General features: G+C 31.8%; 1 protein-coding gene across 1 annotated transcript; it reads right to left on the minus strand.

Annotated features, from left to right (window-relative positions):
- Positions 1-21,514: 21,514 nt before the first annotated feature.
- Positions 21,515-23,964, minus strand: LOC107633796 (GLABRA2 expression modulator-like). The gene is made up of 4 exons (XM_021119623.2): positions 23,645-23,964; positions 23,423-23,524; positions 22,479-22,753; positions 21,515-21,813 (listed from the first exon to the last, which is right to left on the minus strand). Exons 1-4 carry the CDS (start codon positions 23,898-23,900, stop codon positions 21,619-21,621), a joined length of 828 nt encoding a protein of 275 aa, XP_020975282.1. The 5' UTR covers positions 23,901-23,964; the 3' UTR covers positions 21,515-21,618.
- Between the last annotated feature and the right edge of the window lie 3,117 nt (positions 23,965-27,081).

Consider the following 27,081-nt stretch of genomic DNA (forward strand, 5'->3'; position numbering starts at 1 on the left):
AGTCTAACATAGATTAGTGTCTCTATGAATCAAAATATTCTTGAGTCTTTTAGGTAGCATATTGTCACTATTTTAGTACTCCTGTAAATGAAAAAAACCGAAATAAAAAATTAGAAACAATATATAACACCAATCAGTGACAGATCCAAAAAATTTTGATAGTGGAGCAAAATATATATAACATAATAATAATTTTTATAATAAAATTATTATGTGTATATAAAAATTAGCTATTAAATTATTTATTAACCATTATATATTTGTGTATATATATATATGTATTGTTTAATTTATTTTCAATGTGTATTTTGTATTTCAATATATATTCTATTCAAGTAATTCTTTTTTACGAACATATAGCATAATTATTATAATTATATTTTATTATTATAAAATATGATTAATCTTTAATAGTTGAGAAAGTTCTTCAAATTAATGCAGTTACTACGGAAAAGTTAAAGGTAATTTTAAAAGAAGATAAATAATATTCTTTTAAGTTGATTTCTAAGAAAAAACACTAATCTCGTTTAAATTGAGAATTGATTATTCTAATAGGCATCTAATATGAAATTCTTAAATTAACTATTATGTACAAAAAATTGAGTAAAAAAGTATTGTGTGGTAAAATTTAATAATTTAATAGGAATAAATAAACATTATTTTCATATACTACTAAAAAAATTTTCAAATTGAAATTTTGGCATTTGCCCCCACAACTAAGAACATAGATCTGTTCCTGACACTAATTACAATTTTTTCTATTAATTTTTATTCAAAATTTTTAGAAAATTTTGGCAGAACCTCCCTTAAAACTTGGATATTTCCACCGTTTATGGTTCCATAAAAAACAACTAATTTATTATTTATTTCTCAACCAATACACAACTAAAATTATTAAACCAAATAATAGGACATTTGTCATTTATCAACCATGACACAAGTAAAATATAATAAATAGATCCATATAGTAATTAAACTATGCTAATAATATATATGAATCATCTATGAATATGTATTAAAACCATAAGCAATTTTAGGACTACTTTTAATTATCTAGTTTCTTTCATTGTCAAAGCGCGCTATGAAAGAGTTCACAACGGCTTGTTGAGCTTCCAATTGAGCTTTCACTCGAGCTAATTCTTCCTCTTGCCGTGTTCATTGCTCTTCAAATTTTTCTTTGAGCACATCTAAAAAATTAAAGAAATAAATTCAGTTCATTGTATCTACCAAACAAGTTAATGTATCTTCTAATTTGACGACCTTCATCTAATTAAGTTATCACATACTTAAATGATTCAGTTAGATGATTTACATGAGCAAATACAGTAATTGCAGCAAAATCCAACAATCTAACCAAACCTCAATAAACTAATTGATACACCAGAATATCATTTCAATACCAAACTAATCACAATTTTACAACCTCAAACCAAGCTTATTTCTATCAATTAATCACACAAAATATTTATAAATTATTTGCAGTTACTCACTAAACCTGATTGGCATTCATAAATTAAAACGATTAATTTTAAAATTAATTTTCTACCTCAGAGCGTCGAACTAGCAGGAATTAATTGCGACGAACCCCTTTTTCTTAATTCGTGGCAACAACAGCAACATTTTTTTATCACTTTCCAGCAGTAGCAGCGGCACCGGAGCAGGAAAGAGGCAAGGCAACTTGGACCAACGGCTCCAGCAACCTCCTCTGGCAGTTCTGTCCCTTTCTCCATTCTTATTTTGTATCTCAATGAACCATTAGTAACAAAGGTCTCGATTGGTACCAGCGGCGAGTTCCAACAGTTGAGAATTGAATGAAGTTGCAGCGACAAGGAAGACGGCCATGACAGTAGCAGCAACCCCCTTTCTGCAACGACGACAACAGAAGCTTCGCTGGCGGTGAGTGTGGCTCGACGGTGGTGACGCGGATGACTCCCTTTCTTTCCCCTCGTTCATCCTCTTTTCCTCTGCTCAGATTGGCGTCGACGGCGGTGAGGGAAACTTCAGGGTGTCGTGTGTGACGACGACAGCAGCGGCTTGAACGGTGACGAGGGGAAGCAAGGCATGAACCACGGCGACTCTGGGCAGCAACCCCTCCTTCGCGAGTTCTCCCTCTCTGCGCGAGCTCTCTCTTCTCGACAACACAATGGCAACTCTCTCCTCTGGGCTCGACAGTTTGGCGGCGGCGGAACGGGCTGGGTGCGGCAGCAATAAGCCAATGACGCTCTTCTCTTCTCCTTCCTCATTGATCTCTGCATGGGTGTGTTTGCCGTGAAGTGTGTGTTATGTCGAAGGGGGGGGGTTTGTGTGGTTGAAGGAGCTGGGATAGGAAAAATTAGGGTTTTTTTTGTTTAATTTGGAAATTTTGGGATTTAGGGTTAGAAGTTAAAGATTTTATAAAGGAATAAAGATAAATATGATAAAATTGGAGGATAGAGTAATTTTAAAATTAAATATACTTTATTAAAAATATTTAAGAACATTATTTATCAACATATTGCTAAGTTTAATTAATTATTTCTAATTTAAATTATAAAATAAAAATATAAAATAACCGATTATAATAAAATTCACAAAAATATTAATTAACTTCACTCTAAATATTTATAAAATTAATTTAATTACTTTAGATTAATTTCTAAAAATAAAAAATGTAAATTAATAAAATAAATCATAATTTATTCATAATAAAAATTACTTAAATTAAACTATATAATTCTTCCATTACCGAATTTTAATCTCTATCTTGCAAAATATTAAATTATAATAAATTACATAAGAATCTTGATTAATATAAAAATCAGCCGAATAGATGTCTTGTAACAAAAATTCTTGTATTTTGTGACAAACAAATAACTTGTTACAAACTATATTAAATTTTGTAACAAATTAATTTTTTGTTACAAAATATTTTAAACTTTTACAACAACTTTATCTTTTATTACAAAATATTATAAAATTTTGCAACAAAATACGAATTCCTTACAAAAGTTAATATAATTTATAATAAAAAAAATTAAGTCGTTACAAAATAATAAAATATTTTATAACAAATTATATTATTATTATTATTATTATTATTATTATTATTATGTAACAATCACTAATTTTTATTAAAAAAATAATTTTTTATAATAATTTTAAATTTGTTAGAAAATTTTGTTACAAATATTTTTTTTTAGAGTGTCCTCATGTGACTCCTATCCACACATGCCTCTTCCTCTCCATTCTTTATCTCGCGGCTCTTTCTCCTCACTCTCCCCATTGGAACTTCGTGGCTCATCCTCCTATGCTCCTCCTCCTCTGTGGCAAAGTATCAGTAAATTTGCTTATGAAATTGTTTTTTCTTTTTAATTTAATTTGCCTCACTGGACCTTTAGCTTGCTTTGAATCGTTGAAATGAAATTTGAGCTAGTCATGGAAGCACAAATTGAAATTCGACGAAATTTTTTACATAAAGTTTAGCTTTTTCAATAATTTTGCCTCTAAAGATATTCGCAATATTCTAATTTTCACTTCAAATTTTGATTTTTTTATAATTTATTTTGTCTTTCAATGGTTGGTAATGATTACATTTACTTAGTGCTTCTGAGTTTTTTTTTTTTTAATGAAACATAAATAGAAAATTATTGGTTGAATTTCTTGATATAAGCTATATTTAAAAGTGACTAATATAAATAAATTAAGAGTTCAAATCCATCTTATTTGATATATTTATGATTTGGTATAATGATGTAACTTCTTAAAGGTTAATTGTGTTTGTTGGATTAAAAGTTACATTTAAAAAGTTGGCAGGACGAATATCCACAAAAATAGATTAGAATATAAGATTTTAAAATCAGCAGATAATGATGGAGCGAGATGTATAAAAATCAAAGTAGGACGAACGAGATTGAGTGGGACAAAAAATTATTCCTACCCATCTCAATACGAATATCCGCAAAAATAGATTAGGATGCAAATTTAATCATGGAGTGAGATATATAAAACTATGAAAGTCAAAGTAGAACGAATGAAATCGAGTGGGACAAAAATTTATTCCTATCCATCCCATTGTCTTTTCTACCTTTTTTTCTGATCAAATTCACATAAAAATAAAATAAAATAAAATTTCCATACCAATAATATCATTGTCACATGTAGAGGTGGAAAAACAACAGACGATCTAACAGGGACTTGTAGTTTGACTTATGTTTGGTTTGGTGTAATTTAATTTGTTATAAAATAGGTATAAATTTAGACTCTTATAAAAGTTTTATTATGATAATAGGTTAGGTTTAAATTTATTAATTAGTTTTATTAGTTTGTCAGGTTTATCTGGCTGTTAATACATAATTATATATATAATAAATTTTTTATTATTAATAAAATTATGAGATATTTTAAATTTATTATATTTAATTATAAATAGTTTTATATATTTTAAATACTTTAAAATTTGAATTTTTTTATAAATACTAAATATGTTTATTAAAAAATATTTTTTTTTAAAATAATATTTTTATTTTTGTAAAAAAAAATTATCAGACCTTTTAACAGGCTTCAAGTCAGGTCAGGCTAAATAACAGGCCAAGTTTAATACTTTAAAAAAAGTTTATAGCAGATTGCAAGTTAGGTTCAGGCCAATTAACTACATAACATACTAGACTTGTTAAAAATAAAGCTTAACCTAGTTTGACATATTTCCACTCCTAGTCACATGCATTCATTATCATCATTAAACAATACAAAATGATAAAAAGAAATTCATTCATCCTCTTAAATATTTTTTTCTATTTTTAAATAAATTTATTTTTAATACTTATTGTTTAGTTTTTAACTTTTGTTTCGTGTATATATAATATAATTTCTTCCTATTATTGAAAGGGCCGTCGTATAATTAGGGAGATATACGAGATTCTCCAAACCCTAGCAGAGAAAGAGTACGTACTCCGTACTCAGAGAGAATGAGAGAAGGAGAGAGCGGGAACGAGTGTTTGAGGGCGAAACACAGTGAGGATGGCGGCCATGTCGTCGGAAGAGATAAGGGGGAGAGTGTGGGTGGGGGTGCATCCGGTGTCAAGGAGGGTTTTTCACGAGGGGGTTTTTCAAATCCTACAAAGATCTCTTTTAGAGATAAAGTCATTGGTCCAGAGAAATCGAAGGCGTTTGCACTTGCAGGATCTCTATCTGGGGATAGTATAGCCACGGTGGTGGGCAAGCAGGGCGATTCCCAACCTCCATGTGTAAACTTCACTGAAGAAGCCAAGCTTTGTTTGGCAGAGCCTTATCGAGAAGCTTTAGTGATTAAGGTTCTTGATAAAAATTATAGTTACACAGCTCTTTCACACAAGTTTCGGATGGTTTGGCGCATCAAAGGTGGCTTTGATCTGCTTGATGTGGGGTTTGGGTACTTCATGGTAAAATTCGATGCATGTGAAGATCGTGAGAAGGTCATGCTTGGTGGCCCGTGGTTGATTGAGGGGCACTATGTTGCTGTAAAACCGTGGGATATAGATTTTCGGCCATGTGAGCAATCTTTCGGGTCTACGCTTGTATGGGTTCGGATTTCGGGGCTCCCAATCTGGTGCTATCAGGAACAGGCCATGATGCGTATTGCTTCTGCAATAGGAGTTCCCATCAAAGTGGACTTAGCCACTAAATTGGCTGAGAGAGGACGATATGCCCGAGTATGTGTTCAAATAAATTTAGGACTGCCAGTGATCAAGCATATCATTGTGGAAGGCGTAACTCATGTACTGGAGTATGAAAGTTTAAATTTAATTTGTAACTCTTGTGCATGTTATGGTCACGATATGGCACAGTGCTTGGGTAGAGACTCTAGGGAAGGAAAGAGTGTTGATTCCGATGCCACCAAGCCACGGGATGGTACAAAGGCAGTGCCACATCCTGAGACCAAAATTCACAATTCAAATGAAGTAGAACCTAATGTGGTAGGTGGCGTTACTGGCGAGAATCCTGCATCGAATTTGCAAGAAGATTTGGAGGCTAATAATTTGGAAGGAAATAATGTTGAGGAGGCTTGCATGCATGATGAACCAGGCTGGGAGCAAGTTGTGAGGAAAGGTAAAACCAAGCTGGGTCAGAAGCAATCTAACAAGGTCCAAAGAGGCATTCAATCCAGAATCGATTCGGGTAGAGTAATCAGGCCCACCATTCACTTCTCTCACACGAATGGATCAAGCTCCTATCGTGCTAGGGTCGGGTCACGAGTCAAGGTCGGATACAGCGCTTCCCGTGTTGGTGAGATGTCGATCTCCTCAACCCGATACACCCCAGTGCCTTGCGGGTCCTCTCTCCGGAAACGACCAAGGCCGGGGTCCCTACAGAGCTCGCCAGTTGAGAAGAATAGAGGCACGGTGGTGGAAGCATCGTCATGTCTTCCTGCAACCGTGAAGGAGGGTGTTACCGTGGCGGTTCCATTGGAGAAGGAAGGCGCATTGCCGGCTGTTACTGCGTCGGTAGGCGGGATTAAGGAGATATTCCAGGGAGATCTGGCAAACCTGAAGGTCACGGGAGTCACTTCCGCTGGGCAAGCCTCGGTTTGAGGTTGGTGAAGCACTTTGATTTCCTTGTTTTATATTTTTATATTTCATATTATGGATAGTTTAAATATAATAGCTTGGAATATTAGGGGTGCTTCTAATAAGTTAGCCCGGGTGAATTGTAAAGAGCTGGTTAGGAAATTTAAACCTGTAATTTTTATTGTGGTTGAAACTCACTGTCCTTTTCAACACTTGAAAATGTTCTGGAAAAGACTTGGTTATCACCCTATTGGTATAGTGGAGGCGTCAGGACACAAGGGGGGTATTTGGTTACTTTCTGCAATACAGGGTGTTCACTGTAAATGGGTTGATGCTTTCGATTAATGTGTTACAGTTGAGGTTCAGGTAAATAATGTGATTTGGAGGTGCAGTGGTATCTATGGTAGTCCTCAATTTAATACCAGAGTTTTGCTATGGGATTATCTTGTTACTCAGTCTTCGTCTTTCTGCGGGCCATGGATTGTTCTTGGTGATTTTAATGAAGTACTATTCTCTCATGAATCTAAGGGTTGCCTCTTCTCGAGTCATCATGCAGATCGGCTTGCTGCCTCTCTAGGGGATAGTAATCTGTTTGACTTGAAGACTATTGGAAGACAATTTTCTTGGTACAGAAGGGTTAAAAATGGTGTTGAGGTGGCAAAAAAACTTGACCGGGTTTGTATCAATAGTGGCTGGCTATCTCTCTTTCCAGAGGCTTACGCAGAAATTTTAAATAGGCTTCAATCTGATCATTGTCCTATCCTAGTACGCTGTACAGGTCGTCCCCAACCGAAAAAGAATAGACCTTTTCGGTTTATTGCAGCTTGGGCAACTCATCCGGGGTACAGAAATATTGTGAACCAGTCATGGCAGGCTGGCTACAGAGAGATGCATGGCAAACTTTCAGAAGTGCAGAAGAACTCTTTGGAGTTTAATTCTAAAGTGTTCGGCAATATTTTCGTTAGAAAATGCAAATTGGAGAGACAGATTAATTTTCTTCAGAAGCGACTTGAAGTAATGGAAGATTTGTCTATGCGGCAAAAAGAAAAACAGCTGATTGAGGAATTTAATAACACGCTTGTGCAGGAGGAACTTCTATGGTTTCAAAAATCCAGAGAGCAGTGGGTAAAATTTGGGGATAGAAATACCAAGTTCTTTCATGTCCAGACTCTTGTGCGGAGAAAGCATAATAAGATTCATGGTCTCTTTCTTCAAGACGGGGTGTGGGAAACGGACCCGGATGTCCTTAGAAGGGAAGCTGAATCCTTCTATAAACGCCTATTCTGCCAGTCGGAGGATGTAGACTTAGGTTGTCTTGGTGATGTGCCGCTGCCTTCCCTGAATGATGAAGCCTGTTGTAGCCTCACAGCGCCAGTTACTCTGGAAGAAGTTAAGTCGGCTGTTTTCAGTATGCATTCTTTTAAAGCGCCGGGCCCTGATGGGTTTCAGGCTTTCTTCTTTAAAGAATACTGGAAGATTGTTGGTTTTGATGTTTGGACTATGGTTCGTCATGCGTTCTCTGGTTTGGATATGGATCCAAGGATGATGGAAACTCTTGTGGTTCTTATTCCGAAGGTAGAAAACCCGGTTTCCATGAAGGATTTCCGACCAATTAGTCTCTGTAATGTGGTTTACAAAGTTATAACGAAGGTCCTGGTCAATAGACTTCGTCCCCATCTCAAAGAGATTATTGGGCCCCTTCAAGGAGGGTTTATCCCGGGGAGAGGAACCCCTGACAACATCATTGTAGCACAAGAGGTTCTCCATTTCATGAAGAAGACAAAGTCAAAGAAAGGCACCCTGGCCTTTAAGATTGATTTGGAGAAAGCGTACGATAGAGTGGATTGGGGATTTCTGAAACAAACCCTGGTGAGTTTTGGCTTTCCTCCTCCGACAGTCAATCTGATTATGCGTTGTGTCACTGCTTCCTCACTGTCTATCCTCTGGAATGGGGATAGATTAAATAGCTTTACTCCGAGCAGGGGTCTTAGGCAAGGAGATCCTATATCACCGTATCTGTTTGTGTTGTGTATGGAGAGATTGTCCTGTTCTATTAATCAGCAAGTTGATAAGGGCTTGTGGAAGCCAGTTGCGGTTTCTAGAGGGGGTCCAAGAATTTCTCATTTGATGTTTGCCGATGATTTGCTTCTTTTCTGTAAAGCTGAAAAACAGCAAGTTCAAACTGTAATGGTAGCTTTGGAAAATTTCTGCAGAGCCTCTGGGATGAAGGTTAATGTGGAAAAATCTAAAGCGCTATGCTCCAGGAATGTTTCAGCGACAAGAAAAGAGATTTTCACTGGAGTCTCCTCCATCAGATTCGTTCAGAACTTGGGCAAGTATTTAGGGGTGAACCTTAATCACTCTCGGGTGACACGCGCAACTTTCAACGATGTTTTGGACAAGATTCGGGGAAGGCTAGCCATCTGAAAAGGAAGATTGCTTAATAAGGCAGGAAAACTCTGTTTGCTCAACTCGGTAGTGACTGCGATTCCTACTTATCGCATGCAAGTATCTCTCTTCCCTAAAGGGGTAACTAATAAGATAGAATCCATGATGCGAAACTTTCTATGGAAGGGTCAAGCTGATAGTAGAGGCCTGAATCTAGTTAACTGGAAAGTGTTGGTCACTCCTAAGAAGTTTGGAGGTCTAGGAATTAGAGATCCTTTTTGTGCCAATATTGCTCTTCTTGGAAAACTAGTTTGGCAACTTTTTCACCATCCCAACAAGCTATGGGTTCAACTGTTGACGGAAAAATACCATTCTTTTAAGGATGATTGTTTTAGTCAGTCTCGAGGAAGGGGATCTTATGTTTGGAAGAGTATATGTCGAGCTTGGGATATCCTAAAGGAAGGTTTTAGTTGGTGCATTGGGGATTTGGAACAGAACTTTTGGTTTTCTAAATGGAGAAGAGAGGGGCGACTGTGTCAGGAGATGGATTATGTTCACATTTCTGATTCGGATCTCAGGATCTTGGACCTTTGGTCATCTGGACAGTGGAACCTTGAGAATATCTATTCTCCTCTGAATCCGTCTCTGCAGAGCAACATTAACTCTTACAACCCAAATGTTCAAGCTGGTTCAGAGGTCGGTTGGGGTTGGACTGGTGCGGCCTCAAAGGTTTATGATGCTCATAGTGGTTATTTATGGCTCAGTAAGAAGATGTTTAGTTGGGAGGATAGGGGTAATTGGCTTTGGCTTTGGCGTCAACATGTTCTGGAAAAGCACAAATTTTTGGCCTGGCTATGTCTTCGGGAGGCTCTTCCTACTGCTGCATTTCGTTTTAGAAGGGCATTTCGCACACGGATAGCTGTCCACGATGTTTCTCAAGTCAGGAGTCGGTTTTACATTGTATTCGGGATTGTCCAAAAGCCCAACTTGTTTGGCAAGCTTTAGGGATCTCCGATCAACCAGTGGATTTGATGAGTTGGTTCTCACATAATAGCAAACAGCGCCCCTTTAGATTCTTTTCTGGTCTCTGGTGGATTTGGTGTTCGAGAAATAACGAGATCTTTCATCCTCACGAGCATTGGACCACAGACAAGGTGATTGGTATGGCTTTGTCCTTAGAAAAGGAGCTCCGAAATATTTTTGAGTTGCAACAACTATCTATCCCCTCAACCATTAGTGGCTCTTGGATTCCCCCCTCAGTGGGTACCTTTAAGATTAATTGTGATGCTAGCTATCCTGGCAGTGGTGCTCGAGTTGGTTTTGCTTGTGTTAGCAGAGATTGGAAGGGAAGGTGGCAACAAGGCTGTCTGGGAACAATTGAGAGTCGTAGCATTTTGCAAGGAGAGTTGTTTGCTATTTGGAGAGGCTTTCTTTTAGCATGGGACTCGGGACAAAGAGACATTATATGTGAGACAGACTGTGTGGAGGCTTTTACTATTGTCAATAATTTACAAGATTGCTCTGGGTTTATTGATCCTTTGGTGTTAAAAATCCGAGATATCATGTCTTGGAAATGGCGTGCTGATCTTCGGTTGATCTTGAGAGATGCAAATACAGTAGCAGACATCATGACAAAGACTGCAATGAGGACTATTTCTCCCCAAGTGGAGCTTCCATTGCCTTGGAAGGAGTTTGAGAGTAGTATTCAGCGGGACTGCCTTTCTTAAGCAGTTTCTTATTTTTTTTTCTTTCTTAGTTTTTGTTTATTTTCTTTTAAGTCACAAAAAAAAAATATATTCAGTAAGGTGTTTAAATTTAAACTGATCCAAATTAAACCGCTCATCCAATTCAATTCAAATCGAAAACTGATAAACTGCATTAATTTGAATTTAATTGGATTATATTTTTTGCAAATTGCTGGATCGAATCGGATTTCAAATCTATTTTTCGTAACTGTTCCAATCCAATTCAAACCACACAATGTGTTATAATGTTATTATTTTATTACTATATTTACAATTATACTTATACTATGTTCAATTTGTCATATATTTTTATATTATTCATGTATTATTATTATTATTTAATAAATATTTTATGTTCAAAATATGATTTATTTATTATTTTAACTAACCTATAATTTTATTTTTATTATTATGTTATCGTTGGTTTTTAAAATATTATTGAGACTTGTTATGTCATTATTAGTTATTTAAAATTTGATGATGAAACTTGTTATATATATATTTAATTTTTTTAATTTACAAAACCGCAAATTTAGTCAAATCCAATCCAAACCGCTTGAAATTGGATCGGATTGGATTCGATTTTTTTAAAAATAAATCATCCAATTTAAACTACACCGCAAGTAAAATTAATGTTTAAGTTAGATAAATTTTTTACTCAAAATCGTTCCAAACTGCATTACAAACACCTCTAATATTCAGGTGGAGCTTTTCATGGACAATGGGACCATAACCCAAATATTTTATATAAAAATGAGTAATGCTTCTTTAAATATAATATTTAGCTTTGAAGAAAAAATTAATATATTAGACTATAATAAGTTTTGATAATTAGCTTTTGGCAACAAAATTTTTCAAGTTAATGTTTTTAGATACAAAATTAAGATATTATAAATATTGGTGTTATAATATTCAAAGTTTTGATTTTTTAAGTTCCAAACTAAATTCTAAATAATTATAATTTCATGTATTATCTTTAAAAAATTAGATATTTTTTTATCAATTTAATTTAGTATTATGTTATTTTGTTTTAGTTTTTTAATTGAATTTTTTTATCAGTAAAAAATTCAAATTATCAATTAGCATATATTATAATTTTTAATATTTATCATTGTAATGATAATTTTTTTATGTATTTAATATTTTATATATTCTAATTTTTCTATAACTATAATGATAAAAATCAAAGAATTATGTCTTTTTTAAGAGAAAGGTCAATGTTCAAGGAAAAAAAAATGTAGTTTATAATATCAATAGATAGTTTCATTACTATAATAAATCATAAAAAAAGTGATTTAATACAAGTATATAACTTTTAAATGTTCAAATAATCATAACTAATTAATAAGTTTGATCTTATTTGTTTGATTTTATTTCTTTAAGATGAGACTTTAGAAATAGTTAGTTTTAATTTTAGCAATATCACCCAAACGATTAAAAGATATTATAATAAATAATTGTTGATCGAAAAATTGTTTTCGATCAGAAAGAGTCAAATCAAAAGATATTGAGTATTGGTTTCCGAGGAAAGGTGTTTAGGAGACTAAATTTGGGAGTTGCTGACATGGAAGTTGTTTTCGATTTGCCTTGTCGAAATCGAAGAAGTTAAGTTGAGGAGGAGATTCGATTTGAAGGAAGACTTTCGAAGATTTGGTTGAATGGTCAAAGAAGTGAGAAGGTTAGTGGATAATTAATCACATGGGGAATATCTATAATCATGTAGCGGAAACAATTACCGGTTGTGTTTTAAAATTGTAATTTATTTTAATTATAATTAATTGTAATTAATGTAATTTTGATTTACCGATATGTAAGGGTAGCTTATAAATACTAGGAAATTTCAGTGAAAAGGGGTTTGAACTTTTACTCAGAAAAACACTCTAAGCACTCTCACATTCCTGAGTTTGCGATCGAGTTTTTTTTTCCTGAAGAATTCCTTCCACCTTCTTCTTCTTTTCAATTTCAATTCTGTTTGTATACTTCATATTTTATTTAATCATATTCATTAAATATTATTCACATTCTTTATTTTCTTTGTTAAATTTATCTTTCAGCATTCTATCATTTTACATGTAGAAGTCCTTTGCTTCAAAAGAAGACAATTTATCGTTTTCTTTCAATTTCTTTTAAAGAATTGTTGATTTAGTTTGCAAAACTTTAATTTCTGAATTTTATTTATCAATTCATGAATTTACTTTATTTTAATCTTTTAAATTTAGTCTAATCGATGACACTTTGATGCACTTATAGAAAACTGGTACTCGCACAGAAGAATAGGTTTCGCTCCCAGATCATTAGATATCGAACCACCATCGATTTGCTAAAAATCGACAAAACAATAATATTAATATAAAAAATATTTAAATAATTATTCTTTATCTAATACAAAATTTTCAAACGATTTTAATATGTTTAATTTAATTTTTTTATAATTAAATAAAAAAATAACATATTATTTTTTATTTTTTAAATTGTATATTGGCTCTTTAAAATTTCTCTTCAACCTCCGCCACTATTAATATATCCCTTATTAAAAAAATGAGAATTATTATTTTGACATGACTAATTTCGAATTACTTTTAATTTTTCAGTTGTTATTAGTTAAGGTGAAAAAAGAAAAAAAAAATTCAAATTCAAATACTATTAAGAGAGGACTTTCAGTCAAAAGAGTTTCGCAAAGTTAATTGTAGCCACCTCAAAGGTTCATGTCAGTCATTTCATTATAATTGCAGTCAAAGCTAAGTAAAATTAGAATAGAACAATGAATTTCGGTTCATTCGTCTGGACTCTGGAGAAAAGTCAGCACTCAGTAGCGCTCACATAATAATTACTTAAACAGGGAGTGGATTCTTTTTTCCCTAAAAAAATATAATCATTCACCTAGCTATTTCCGAGATAATTTTAAAATATGATAATCAAAATTTTTATAATTAATAAATTTAAAATTTTAAAATTTAATTAAAATTTGATTTTATGACAAGATGGACTAAACTTATGTATTATCTACGTTTTATGTTTGAAATAAATTCTTATGTTAGAGAATATATTAAAAAAGAGTCATAATATAATGTCAAAAACTATCCTATTCATTGTAATTATTGAATCACACAGATGTGTTTCAAGTATCATATATACACTCAAATTCTAATAATTTTATTATTCTTTAAAAAATATAAATTATTATGTTACTTATAAACAGTCATTTTAAGATGAGACGCATATATTCTTAAAAAATTACGTAGAGTAATAAAAATATTATTTTTCTATTTTTACTCGCTTACAAACATACTGATACTGTTGATACTTTAGATCCTTTAATATTTAATTAAATAAAAATAAAATTATTATTAATTAAAATTATATTTAAATTATTTTTAATCAATGAAACAAAAAGTCGTGTTAATTATTAGTTATTAACAAAATAAAATACAACTATCAAAATGGTATGGACATACACATTGATTGTGAAACATGTATTGGGTCAGAGGTAGGGGATTATCTGTCTCATATTATGTTTACCAATAAAACTTAGATTTATTTCTATTTAATTTTTTTATTTACTATTGATGTGATAATTTTGTAAAGTTATTTTTAATATCTCTCTAATTGTTATTAATAGAAATAAATAAGAAAATAGTAGTAACAAATGTAAGAGTAAACTATTCTTTTGATTTAAAAAAAATTGATAAAATATCTCAAAAGAAGAAGGCGATATTTTGGAACTTTTTAATTTTAATATTAAAGTGGTAATGATATTTTTTTAAAATGTGGATTGTTGGGTGGTATTCTCGTGAAACCGTTTAATTAGAGAAGTAGAAATCGGACCATCCGATTTGAGAGGTACACAAATTGGGACCGTTCGATTTGTGTTAAAAAATAAAAAAAAAGTTAAAGTACAGAACTCGGACCCTCCGATTTGTATATTTTTCACAATTTTAAAAAATACAAAAAATTACAATATTAAGATATATCACTATTTCTACTTTCATAACAAAAAAAATCAGCCAATATTTTGGCCTCTAAAAATAATATTAATTTGAGAAAATTCACCTTTTTTTCTTAGAGAAAAATTACTCATGTATTTGACTAATTTTTTATTGAAATATTTAAAAAATTATTTTAAAGTACATAGAAGTAAAAAGCTGAAGAAAATTTTGATATCTAATTAATCTTTTTTAATTTTTTTATTGATTTTTTATCAATCACAAAAAGATTATCAAAACACCAAATTTAAAGGATAGAAAAAATCATATGAAAATATAATCTCTAGAATTCTTTTTTAAATATCTCTTATAGTGTATTTTGTTAAATTGATATATTTTTAAATGCCAAAATTATATTTTTTTTATAAATTATTTTATAAAAAAGACTAAAAATGATAGTTTAGTGATCTCTCAATCCTGTGAGAGATGTACGTTCCCAACAGCAGCACGCCAACACAATGCAATGCCAAAAATCTCTTTACCACGAAAGTCGAAAGGGAAACGTCTCCGATCCATTGAGTTCCAAACTCCCCCGCACAACTAGGGATGCAATGGAGCGGGGTGGGGGTGGAGGATGCCTTCCCCTCCGCCCCCGCCCCAGAATTAATCTTTATTTTTGCGGATCTCATTCTCTATTTTTCTATGTTTAACATTCATATAGAAATTATAATAAAAAATATAAAAAAAATTAAAAAATAATATTACAAACACACAAATATATCTTATTTAATATTATAAGTCTAGAAATACAACATAACAAATCATAGTCCATAAAATAAAATCTTAAAATACAATTTTCATTATAAAAAAAGTAATAAAATAAAGTCTTTAACATCAAATATTCTTTCATTGTCAACATACAACTTCTAACAAACATCTCTATGTTCTCTATTAAGACAACAGAGACATAAATATGTTAACATACAGTGACGAGAATGGAAGCAAACACACAGACGCAAAAGTCGAGAGGGGAAGGACGCGCTTGAAGAGAGAGAACGACGCGGTGAAGCTGCCAGGGTGACGGCGCAAAAGTGGTTGGTGGCAAACTGTGAGGGTTTTGAAGTTTGAACAAAGTGGAGAGTGAGTGAGTGACCGGAGTCTAGAGAGTTGGGGCTTGGGTGGGAATAGAGAGTTAGAGACGGCGCAGCAACAAAGGTGAGAAAAGAAGATAGGGTTAGAGTTTTTTAATGGGTGAAATTACTAAAATACCCCCTATGTTAGAAATAAAGTAAGAATATTTAAGTAAGTTTAACAATTCGGAGAATTATCGGAGATGGTGCGGGGATCTCCGCTCAGATCCCCGCGCCTGTCTCGAAAAAATTTTGCTCCCCATCCCCATCTTCATGAAAAAAATTCTCCACCATCGGAACCCCATTCGGGGCGGTCCCCGCAGGGTCCCCGCCTCTTGAAAATTTTTTACTCCCCTACGCCCAACCAACTTTACACACCACACACTTACCGCCAAAACCCAACTCCACCGTTACTTAAATTTGGTAGAAATTCACGTGTAATTATTACCATCCAAAATTAACAAAAAAAATTGTTAAATAACAATTTAGTTAAATATATCAAATTATCTAATAATTCTTAATATATCAACTTCGTATAATGACAATCACAAATGAGTTTACACCTTTCAACCTCCACATTCTTTTGCCACTACCACACCCCAACATACATACAATACCAAACCTATAACAATTTTTTTTTTTTATGTTTAACATTGTGTTAAACATTACTTTAATAATTAATATATATGGGTACATGCATTGTTAAAAATATGAATAACTATTTAATTAGTAAACGAGAAAATTGACTAAAATAACTCACGTAATAGTTCATAATATAGTTTAAATAATACCTGTTTAACATGAAAGCATGTTTTTGAATGGAACAAATAATTTATCTATATGTTTTTTTTTTCTTGGTAAAATGTGAATTCCACATTTGACATATATGTACAAATATATATGCAGACTGAAAAGTGTGGCCCCCCAAGATCCTAGCTTGCTTTGCTTCTATCTTGCATGCATGATACATTCACCCTCTAAAACGACTTTGCTTGTTGCTTTTTCCGAATCTGGTCTCACTGTTATTAGATTAGATCATCAAAATGTCATATACTGAATGGATATATGCATTCTAAAACAGATTCTACCCACCTTGCTATGATGAACCACACACCAAGGATACACACATATATATATAATACTAATTATATTCTTTGGTAAAATCAAATCATCACGGGCACATACTAGTTTCTTTCTTTCTTCCTCTTTTCCCTATTTGTTTACGCAACATTCTTATTTTATACAATACATCCAACATCACTACTATTGATGCAAATTACAAAATAATAAAAACAAATTATATTTTTAACTTAGTAAAAATTTAAATGTAATAATTTTTATGTGAAGTTTATATTTAAAAATTATTAAATAATTAGATAAATTTAAATAAATTATTATTTAATAATTATTAACTATCAATTTTACATTAAAACAATTGATTATAAATTTTAACTTTTTAACCTATATTTTGATCACTAGTTTAATACTATCACCCAATCAACGTTATCCATGTTTTAAATTTGAAAAAGAAAAGAAAATATTTTCTAGTTAATATCTAACTAATTGGAACAGGTCGAATCAATACGAAGGATTTGGATCCTCTAAAGTTTAAATTTCATTTTAGAGAATAAAGTGTGATCTCTCTAGAGAATAAACTTTAGAGGATCCAAATCCTAATATGAATATCATGATTAGAACCTTTTTTTTATGGGGTTGAAAAATCATTATATTCTATTTGGTTTTTGGTTTTTTAAAAATGATGAATATATATAAAAAATTAGTTACTGAATTAGTTAATATATATTTTGATATAAATATATATTATTTAATTTATTTTTAATATATATTTTGATATAAATATTAAATTTAATAACTAATTTTAAAGGTTAATTTTTTTATATTAGAATGTTATGGGTAATTTTTATTAATATTACAATATTTTAGTGTAATACATTAATATAAAAAATATATAGGATAAAAAATTTGTGGGTACCGATTTTAAATAAGATAAAAAATTAAAAAAAATTGTGAATCACAATTTCAAATGAAACAAAAGATAATCAGAAATGATGAATCACCATTTCAATTTTTGATTTATGTTATGTATCACACTTATAGAACACACCAATTTACACTCATTAATATATTCCACAACTTCATCAGCGGATTTTTAAAATATTTGTTTTTTTCTCCAACAACGTGTAATAAATTTTTGACTTCTCAACATACATAATTATTCTCATATCGCATAACTCGTCCTGTCTATCAAAAACCCTAGCTACTAATCAGCAATAATGGGTCCAGTTCAGAGAGTGTGGCAGAGACCAGAGATGGAAAAGGACAGCACCAATAAAATGAGCTTTTCAACAAAAGGGAGACACAGAAAAGACGAATTATACAATGTTGTTTGCATGTGGTTGCACTTATACTGTTTTGTTTAATTTGTCAAAACAGATATATAAAAACTTGCCTAAATTAACAAAAATAAGGGAATAATCAAAATTAGATAACTTAATTGGCATGACTTTTACTCCATACACTATCTTGCTCCACAGTTAAACACAATATTATTTATCAGTTATTACTCTACAGTCACACTGAATTTTCCAAAGAAAGAACATCTTGGTTGTTGGTTCTATAGTAATTGGTCTGCTCTGACTCCGCGAAATGCTTGTTCCACTATAACGTCCATTTTGGTACCAATTAAATGGTAGTAAAGAATCATAATGCTTAATCCTAATTTAAAGAATCATAGTGCAAGATCTCAACCTCATATGTATTCTAACTTAACAACTGAGTTTAATGTATGTAGTTGTAAAGGTTTCTTATATTTTTAAATTATGCGTAATAATCATGTTTTCAGTTTCGTATATGAAGTTGTGAAGTTAGTTTAGAGTTATCATGAGAGGATATGTTTTTTGTTCACAGAATCACAGCTTTAGTTTAGTTTTGTTTTGTTCTGGATTAGTACTATGATCCTTATTAGACGATGTAACATTTATGCATGCTTTGAGAGTTAAGCTTTGTTACGTTCTCACATATTTGGGTCAGAGTCATTCTATTATGTCTATATTACGATAATTATAGTAATTATGATATTTTAAAAAAGTGTTGTTAAAATTAAAATAATATATTTTATTATATGTATTGCTATTGTAGTCGTCGTATTTATAAACATACTAAAAAATATATATATACTCAATTTCTTTTTACACTACTATATATTATTAGTTGACGGCAATTAGTTAAAATCATACTACACAAGAAATCTAAAGAAAAGCGTGCACATTTCGCTCTAGCTACTATACTAGAACGGTTATTCTTCGCAGTGCTCTAGCATTCAATATTATTTGAAGGCCCTAGAAGTAATGATGATAGCAATGGGAAGTTTAGATAAGAAACTCATAGTATGACTTACTTGTAAAGGCAGTGCTACGACGAGCAAATTTTATAATTTATAGTCATTAATTAATTATTATTAGTATTTTTAATGGTGTAAAATTATATCTAATAGTATAAAATTATTTATTTTTCTTTTACTAATTAAATATTGACTAAATTTTAATAAAATTGTTCACCCTAGACTTTCTCTACTTGAAATGGCCTAAAACTCCAACTACCGATAGTACACCTAGTGATGACCTACATTTCCTTGCCATGAACAAGTGAATTTCTTAGATTGGTAGAAAACTAAAGTCAATAATCATCATTTAAGGAGGGAATTAACTTTGATGTAACTGCACATATATTGTAATTATTAATTAAATGGTTGTGACTTTTGAGCATTTTTTAAGTTAATATAATAAGACATATATAGATGGCTACTCATTTGTTGCATACTTTTGTAACATAATTGCTTTGATTTGCTTTCACTTTGTGGTGGCACCTTTATATCTTTAATAATAATTTCAGTTTTAAAGAAGGAAATATTATTATAATCTTAAGAAATGACATTGCCGCGTGCAAATTAAAGATCTATAGGGTATTAGCTTTGTGGCTGGGTGGATCAAAGCCTGCTTTATGCACAGTTAAGTAGTGGATTCCTTGACCAAGTCATTACAAGCTCAATCTGCATAATCACAATCTAATGATGGTTAACAATCATTAGACCAAATCTCTTACTTAGATTATATGTTTCTGTCCCCACTTCTCATCGGAAATTATTTAGTATTTATATATTCTTGTGAGCCGATCAAATTTCAAATGCATGCATTCCTTGAGAACGAAATATCTTTATATATGTATTACTTGATTTTAGAATAAAATAAAAAACCACCTCACCAAATTAATGTTATAGTTTTATTCCAGAGATGAGAGTAAGAATATGAATCCTAACTAATATTTTAAGTTTTCAATGTATTTATTAAAAAAATAATTTTTTATTAATAATAATCTTAAAGAATATATGTTAACTAAATTCTTATAAATGTAATAAATATTTATATTCAACTTCACCAAAAAAATTAATTTAAAAATACAAGTATCATATCCTCTTTTGTTTTTGGTATTGTTATTAATTAGCTATGGTTATCTAATATGTAAATACAATATTTTTTATAATACATAGAAATTGATTGATATTAGGTTTAGTGACAATTTTTCTGCGCCAAGACGCAAAATGCACCGGCTTGATTTCCTCACTTATTATCCTTTTTCATTTTTTTTAACGATATTTAATTGTACTTTAATCGATAGGAAAGGAAGCATTTCAAAGCGGGTAATGATTGTGTCATGGACTCATAAGAAATATGAACTCTTCGCAAAGGAAAGTTTTGAAACTTTACAAGGTCCAGTCAATCGTGTTAACTGTTAATATGGACAGAAAGAAAAAAAAAAAAAAACAGTAATGCTGCAAAAGGCCAATAATATAAATTTTATTATTTTAGACTATGAATTACTCAGTATTAATATTTTTGTACATAAGTCCAAACAAAATCCAAAAACCAAATGCTGGCTAGATTTGATGAAATCTGTTGGCCTTTAAGACTTCCTCTTAAAAAATTATATCGAAAAAGACACAGAAGCTTAAGGATATCAGCAGAAGATACTAAACAGAATCTAATATTTAGTTGACACTGAAATATCATCAAAATCGATATAGTTAATAGTGCAACCAGAATTCAGTTTCCATTCTTAAGAATAGAATTTTCTGTGTTCTTCAGCTCAGCCAATGAAAGCAATTATAGCACAAGTAAACCCCTTACTAGTGTTTAACAAATTGGATGCTAATTTGAAAGGTTCTGCCACACAACAATGTAAAATTCTAAAAATATTCATAAAATGTCAAAGAATTGAATGAATCAGATTTTCAAATACTTTATCCTATTTTGACAAATTTAAATTGGTTAACTAAAACCTGAATTTGATCCGTTGTACCAATTAGCTTATTAACGGTTCATATTCAAATAAGATTTTCGAGCCATTATAATGTTCAATTTACATGCAATATTTACTAAAATAAAGTCGTGATTTTCTTAATAGACTTGTTATAAAGCAACAAGCTATGAAACCATCAAATATCTAATCCTTGCTTGTTATAATGCTATTGCTGAATGATTATACATACACTAGCATGCTTTTCCAGGTCAACCAAAGGCAGTTTTGGTAAAAATTCTCATTACCTAGTAAAAAAACCGAACATTAATAATTATATTTCCCTTATAGTTATAATAAAATAGAAAATACAAGATTAGAAGTGGATACATACCTTTCTAGCCTATTCTAGTGGATCGTCCAAATTATATGGAGTCTATGGAAAATTCAAATACACAAAAATGCCAAAAATGTGCAAGGAGCGAGATAATTTATTAACGGTTCCAAGAATATAATAACAAAATCTACAAACACCTACCTGAACAAGGCATGACATATATTTGAAGATCTAAATTCTCTGATTTATATAACCTGGAGACTATGCTTCAAATCGTAAGGATTTGGCAGATAGAAAAGCTTCTTGTAGGCATTCCACAGCACCTTCATAGTTCAAGAACCCCATAAACCAAAATTCATGGTTGTCCACAGATATCACCTGGATGTACTTCTCAGCAGGATTGGCTGTGTTTGACGAAGGATTCACTGCTTTTAGCTCGTATAGTGGAATAGCTACCTACACACATTGTAGTAATGATATCAAGTTACACAAATAACACGTCCAATAAAAATGTTCTACATCTCAGACAAAAAAAAAAAAGAGAAATATGCTTCTTTGGGAAAGTTTTTTTCCCGGGAATTGGTGGCACCAATGGTTTACTCTGCTGCTTTTACGACATGGAGGTTATCAATATTACACCAGCTATATCAGCAATTACTTAACTAATTAATCTTTAAGATTAGTACTCATCTGCAAGTATTCAACAAATCCTAGATCTATTTACAAAAAAATGCCCACTCCTAAATTATATGGAGAGGGGTATTACATTGCAATCCATTTACAAGATGCACCATATAGGCTACCCCCGAGAGTGGAAACTGGACTGCCAACATTTACATTGCTACTATTGGATTTTGGTGTACCTTTTATCTAACACAAAAACCCTTCTTTTCACCCTCAATCAGATTTTGTTGGTGTCAAATAGACACCTACTTCATGATATTCAAATTTCATTCATACCAATAGAATAATGGTAAACCTTAAGGACTCATCATAAAAATAAAAAAATAAGTTCATAACATAATCTAGTCAGGTATGCAAACAAAGGAAAAAAGCTTTTGGGGAAAATCGTACATCATATCATGCCAATGCTTTGTTAAGTTATGGTACTCAATATGTACCTTATAATAGCTCCATTCGGTTCGGTTATCATCAGATTGATAGGAAATAGGATTATCACTAGCATATGCAATCTTTACAGTAGAGATATACAAAACCCCCATTATTGGACCAGCTGATGTTGATAGATAACATGCAAAAGAATTCAGAAGCCGTTCCTCAGGAACTGTCTCAAATGTATGCAGAAAAATCTTCTCATATCCACCTTCTGCCAGGACCTTTGTTCCCTGAGCAATTCTTCCCATAGCAGCTTCAGCAAAACTGGGGCTTGTTTTCACTTAAACACAATTAAACAAAACAATGACAGATCAGGTACATAACAAGGAATATCATCAAGGATGATGGCAGGGGAAAAAAGACAAGAATCATAAGATCAATAAAGTACATTGATAATTATTAAAACATAACAGAGAAAAATGATACTGGTCAATGGTCAATACAGCCACTGGTTGGCACAATGTTGAACAGGTTATAGAACAGAGAACAACAGAAAACAGAATAAAAATCAAGCATCGCATCTGCAAATTCTTATATTTATATTTTTTAAGCATATTAATAAAGAATATTACTGAAATCATCACTGAAACACCCTATTGACAGAAAAATAACCGGAAATATCATAGAACCACCAATTCCATGGAGCAAATATATACAAATAAAGAACAAATCACACCATTACCAGCAAAAAATTTTATCCCCACATAAATCATAAATGTGCGACATAAAGGGACCCTTATGTTAACACAAAGGGACATGTCAGCCAGCAACATAGAAATAATAATAATAAAAATAGGCATCGCGTTGCAAAATAACTAAATTCCATGATAGTTGAATCAAATGCCAAAATCAGCATCATTCCACTTCCACCTGCACCTTCTTTTAGAAACCGAACAACAAATTAATAAAAAATGAAGATATATTAAATAAATAAAACGAGAAAACTTACAGTGCTGCCACGTGTTTCCGGCGAGACTCTCAGCTCTCCGAGTTGCTTCCCCCACCTTCTTTCCCCATCTTCCAAGCACGTTCCTAACGGTCACCACCGTCTCTGATATACCAAACAAAATTCCATAACAATCACACACTCCAGACGCATGCATGCAAACTGCATATACATCAAATAAGAATATTCAAATTACAAAGAATAGAAGAGAAGGAGAATACCAACCAAAGAAGGTTACTGTGGTCGCGGATTGCGAAGAAGTCGACGAAGGAGGAGAAGAGAAAGAGGGAGAGAAATAGGCGCGTGGATTGAAGCGCGATTCCTGAGGTGAAGACACGAAGGTGGATTCCGTTACCAATTCGGGGCTCCAATGCACAGACTTTTTCGCGCTACCGGACGACGGAAAGGTGCGCCCCGATCCCGCTCCGTGCGGAATCTGAGATGCTTGGTTCGTTCCTGGCTTCGGCGGTTCCATCATCATCTTGAGCTTTCGAGGATCGCCTGTGGCGGCGCGTGAGTGCGCGTATGTTTTTTATTGTTGTGCTTTTGAATTTGTTTATCGTTTTTTGGTTCGGAGTTTTGAATTTTCTTCACCTGCAAGAAAAAGAAAGGGAATAGAAGGGCGAAATTGTAATTTCCCAGGAGAAAAACATGAAATGTTCGCTTTTTTTTAGCGCGAAGATGATGGGTGCCCGCTTTTCCGTCCGTTCGCCAGTAACCAGTTACTACTTGTTGTTGTTGAGGACAGGACTGGAATTTCGAAAAAATAATTGGATTTTTTTTTACCGGAAAAAAAAATTGAAATGTTGTTTGTATGCAGAGAGAAAAATTAAAAAAAAAAAAAAAAGAAAAAAAAGTGAGATTGTTAAAATATCTGTTGTGGTAATTTTGTCAATGTCTCATTTTAATTACTAAATTAGCATTCATCCCATTTTTTTTTTCTATTTATTAATAAATGATCATATTTTTACATGAAAAAGTTGTGTTTTGCTTATATTTTTCTATCGTTTTAAAGAATTTAATTTTTATTCACGGTTAATATAAAATAATTTTAAATAATGAATTAATTATGCATTAATATATCAATAAAAATATTAATTTTAAAATTTATTATTTAAAAAAAATTTAAATATGTAAATCTAACTAAATAATTGTGTTAAACTTTTGTTTTATTAGTATATTAAAATTAAATTTTATTTTAAATAAAAAAATTAAGTGGATGAATTTTTCTCAGATTTCAAATATGAAATATTGAATATTTTTGAGTTATAATAAAACTCTCTTTAGGCCTTATCTTTTTACAAATTGACAAGCCCCTTGATACTTCCTAACCATAAAAAATGACTAATTGGTCCTATCTTTCTCTTCCATCAGACATATAAGTCTTTTTGTGAATATCTCTAGTAATGATTGACGAAAATGACTGAGTTGTAACATTAGTAGTATGAGATGGTATGTGCAAGTTTGACATGGATTATACCTATTTGTATGGGACTGATTATTTCCTACTCAGTAAAATGACGTCCTTATCAAAAACAGCTGAATCGTTGTAAAATAGTGGTTATAATTAGGGATGTCAATGCGACAGAGCTGGAGTGGGGGATGTCTTCTTACTCTTTTTTTTCGTCTCCATATTTGTTTTTTGTTTTTACTTTTGTTCTCCGCTGTGGGGGAATATTGCTCCCTATTCCTATTTTTTTACAGAGCTCAATTTTTTGTGGGGACTCTATTTCCCATCTATTGATAATTCTAACTAATTATTAATTTCTATATGAATAGAGTTGCAAGTATCCATTCTATACAAAACAGTAAAATTTTATATAAAAAGTTTAAATGACAAGATAGTGACTTTTTTCGAAATGACGCAGTGGGGGACGCAATGGCAAGCCAGAGAACAAAGCAATAGACGAGGTGGGAGACGCGAGAATAGAGAGGAGAATGGACACCACGGTAGAGTTACGGTAAGGAACACCGTAAATAGAGAGCACGACGTAGTGAGGATGATGGCACGGTGAGGTGTGACAATGCAGCGAGAACAGAGAGTGGCGAGAGAGTGGCTGCAGAGAGGTTGGATAGAGTATGGACAGCGTTAGGGATCTATGAATTGAAGAAGAGTTATGCAAATGAGGATTATAATATAATTTAACTATTAAAGGAAATTCAATAAATTTATGAATTTCGGGGATTAATGAAGATGGGACGGAGATCCCCGCTCGGGTCTCCACACCTGTCTCGGGAGAATTGTGTCCCCCGTTTCTATCTCCTTAAAAAAAATCTCCACAATTAGATCCCCATTCACAACAGTTTCCGCAGAAATTCACGCGTCTCAGAGAATTTTGCCATTCCTAATTATGACACCATATGGCTATAATACTCATGTAAAGTGCTTGATTTTCTCTCTTTATATTAGAATTAGAGATTGGGATGGGTTCTTTTTTAAACTCACAATTCAATTGTCTTAAAGAATGACATTATTTTGTTGACTGAACAGGAATAATCAGTCTCGTACAAATAAAAATAGTTCATATATGAGTCTTGTGTAAGTCACCTCACATTATTAATAATTTAATTTTTTAAGTGGTATTTTAGAATAATTTTGTTCTGTTAATAATAGTAAAATTTTTATAACAGTAGTAATTTAAATTATAATTTATTTATGTAATGTAATTTCAATTTCAGATTAGATATAATGAAAAATTCAATAAAATAAAAAAGTAAGGGATAAATTAAGTTATGTTAGTACAGTAGTACTATATATTTGGAGATTTATTTGCGTGGAGAGCGAAACCACCATTTCGGCAAAGGCAATCAATTTTAAAAAGAATTTCTGTGCCACCTGTCGGTTCCAGTTGATAGTAATATTTTCTTTTTCCTACTTAAGCATTATCCCTATGCAGAACTCAGAAGTCACTTGCAATGTGAAATTTTTGTATTATTGGCTTAATATTAAATGAATTCCAAAATTTATAGAAATCTCATACAAATTTTGGTCCTTTAAGGATTTTGATATTCTTTTTTTACCCAAGAACCTTTTCCGATTCAAGCATTCCATTTTTTTTTTGTGGTCAAGAAATGTTCCTTTGAAGCTGCATAACACACTACGTATAGGTCTGAATTTAACTGTCAAAGTGTCTAATGTTACGTGATTTTTTTTTTAATTATTTTATAGATTTTTATAATTTTATTAAATTTTTAATTAGGTTTTTATATTTTTTTAATTAAATTCTTATATGTTAATATTTATTAATTTAGGTTCTACAATAAAAAAAAAAACGTTTAACATAATAGAATATTTTTAAAAAAAACGAATATTTACTTATGATTGAGGTAGAATAGCTAATTAAGGACACCTTCATTTTTTTAAAATATTAAAAAAATTTTAGACATTTTATCCCAAAGTTAGAGAATCCTAGCCAGCCCTAAGGTTGTGTTTGTTTATAGAGACAGAACATTGAGACAGGGACACAGAGACATAAAATCGTGTTTGGCAGAGGAGATATGGACAGAGACAATGTGTCCAGAGACACTGAATTAGTGTATTTTGTGTCCATCCTGACAGGAAGGACACGGAGACACTAACAAGGGACACAACTTATTTTTTATTTTTTCTTTCATTATTCTTGTTAATTTTTTATAATTATATTTTTTATTGTTATATTTTT

Source organism: Arachis ipaensis, chromosome B3 (genome assembly GCF_059453495.1).
Source record: "Arachis ipaensis isolate K30076 ecotype BB chromosome B3, ASM5945349v1, whole genome shotgun sequence".
Taxonomy (NCBI): Eukaryota; Viridiplantae; Streptophyta; class Magnoliopsida; order Fabales; family Fabaceae; genus Arachis; species Arachis ipaensis.

Bases quoted from the DNA above. Each gene is read 5' to 3' on its own strand.
- LOC107633796 (XM_021119623.2), bottom strand. From the start codon at position 23,900: ATGATGATGGAACCGCCGAAGCCAGGAACGAACCAAGCATCTCAGATT. The intron at 23,525-23,644 runs GTTGGTATTCTC...TTGGTATATCAG, and splicing joins GACCACAGTAACCTTCTTTG to AGACGGTGGTGACCGTTAGG. The intron at 21,814-22,478 runs GTACATATTGAG...CAATGTGTGTAG, and splicing joins CCGAATGGAGCTATTATAAG to GTAGCTATTCCACTATACGA.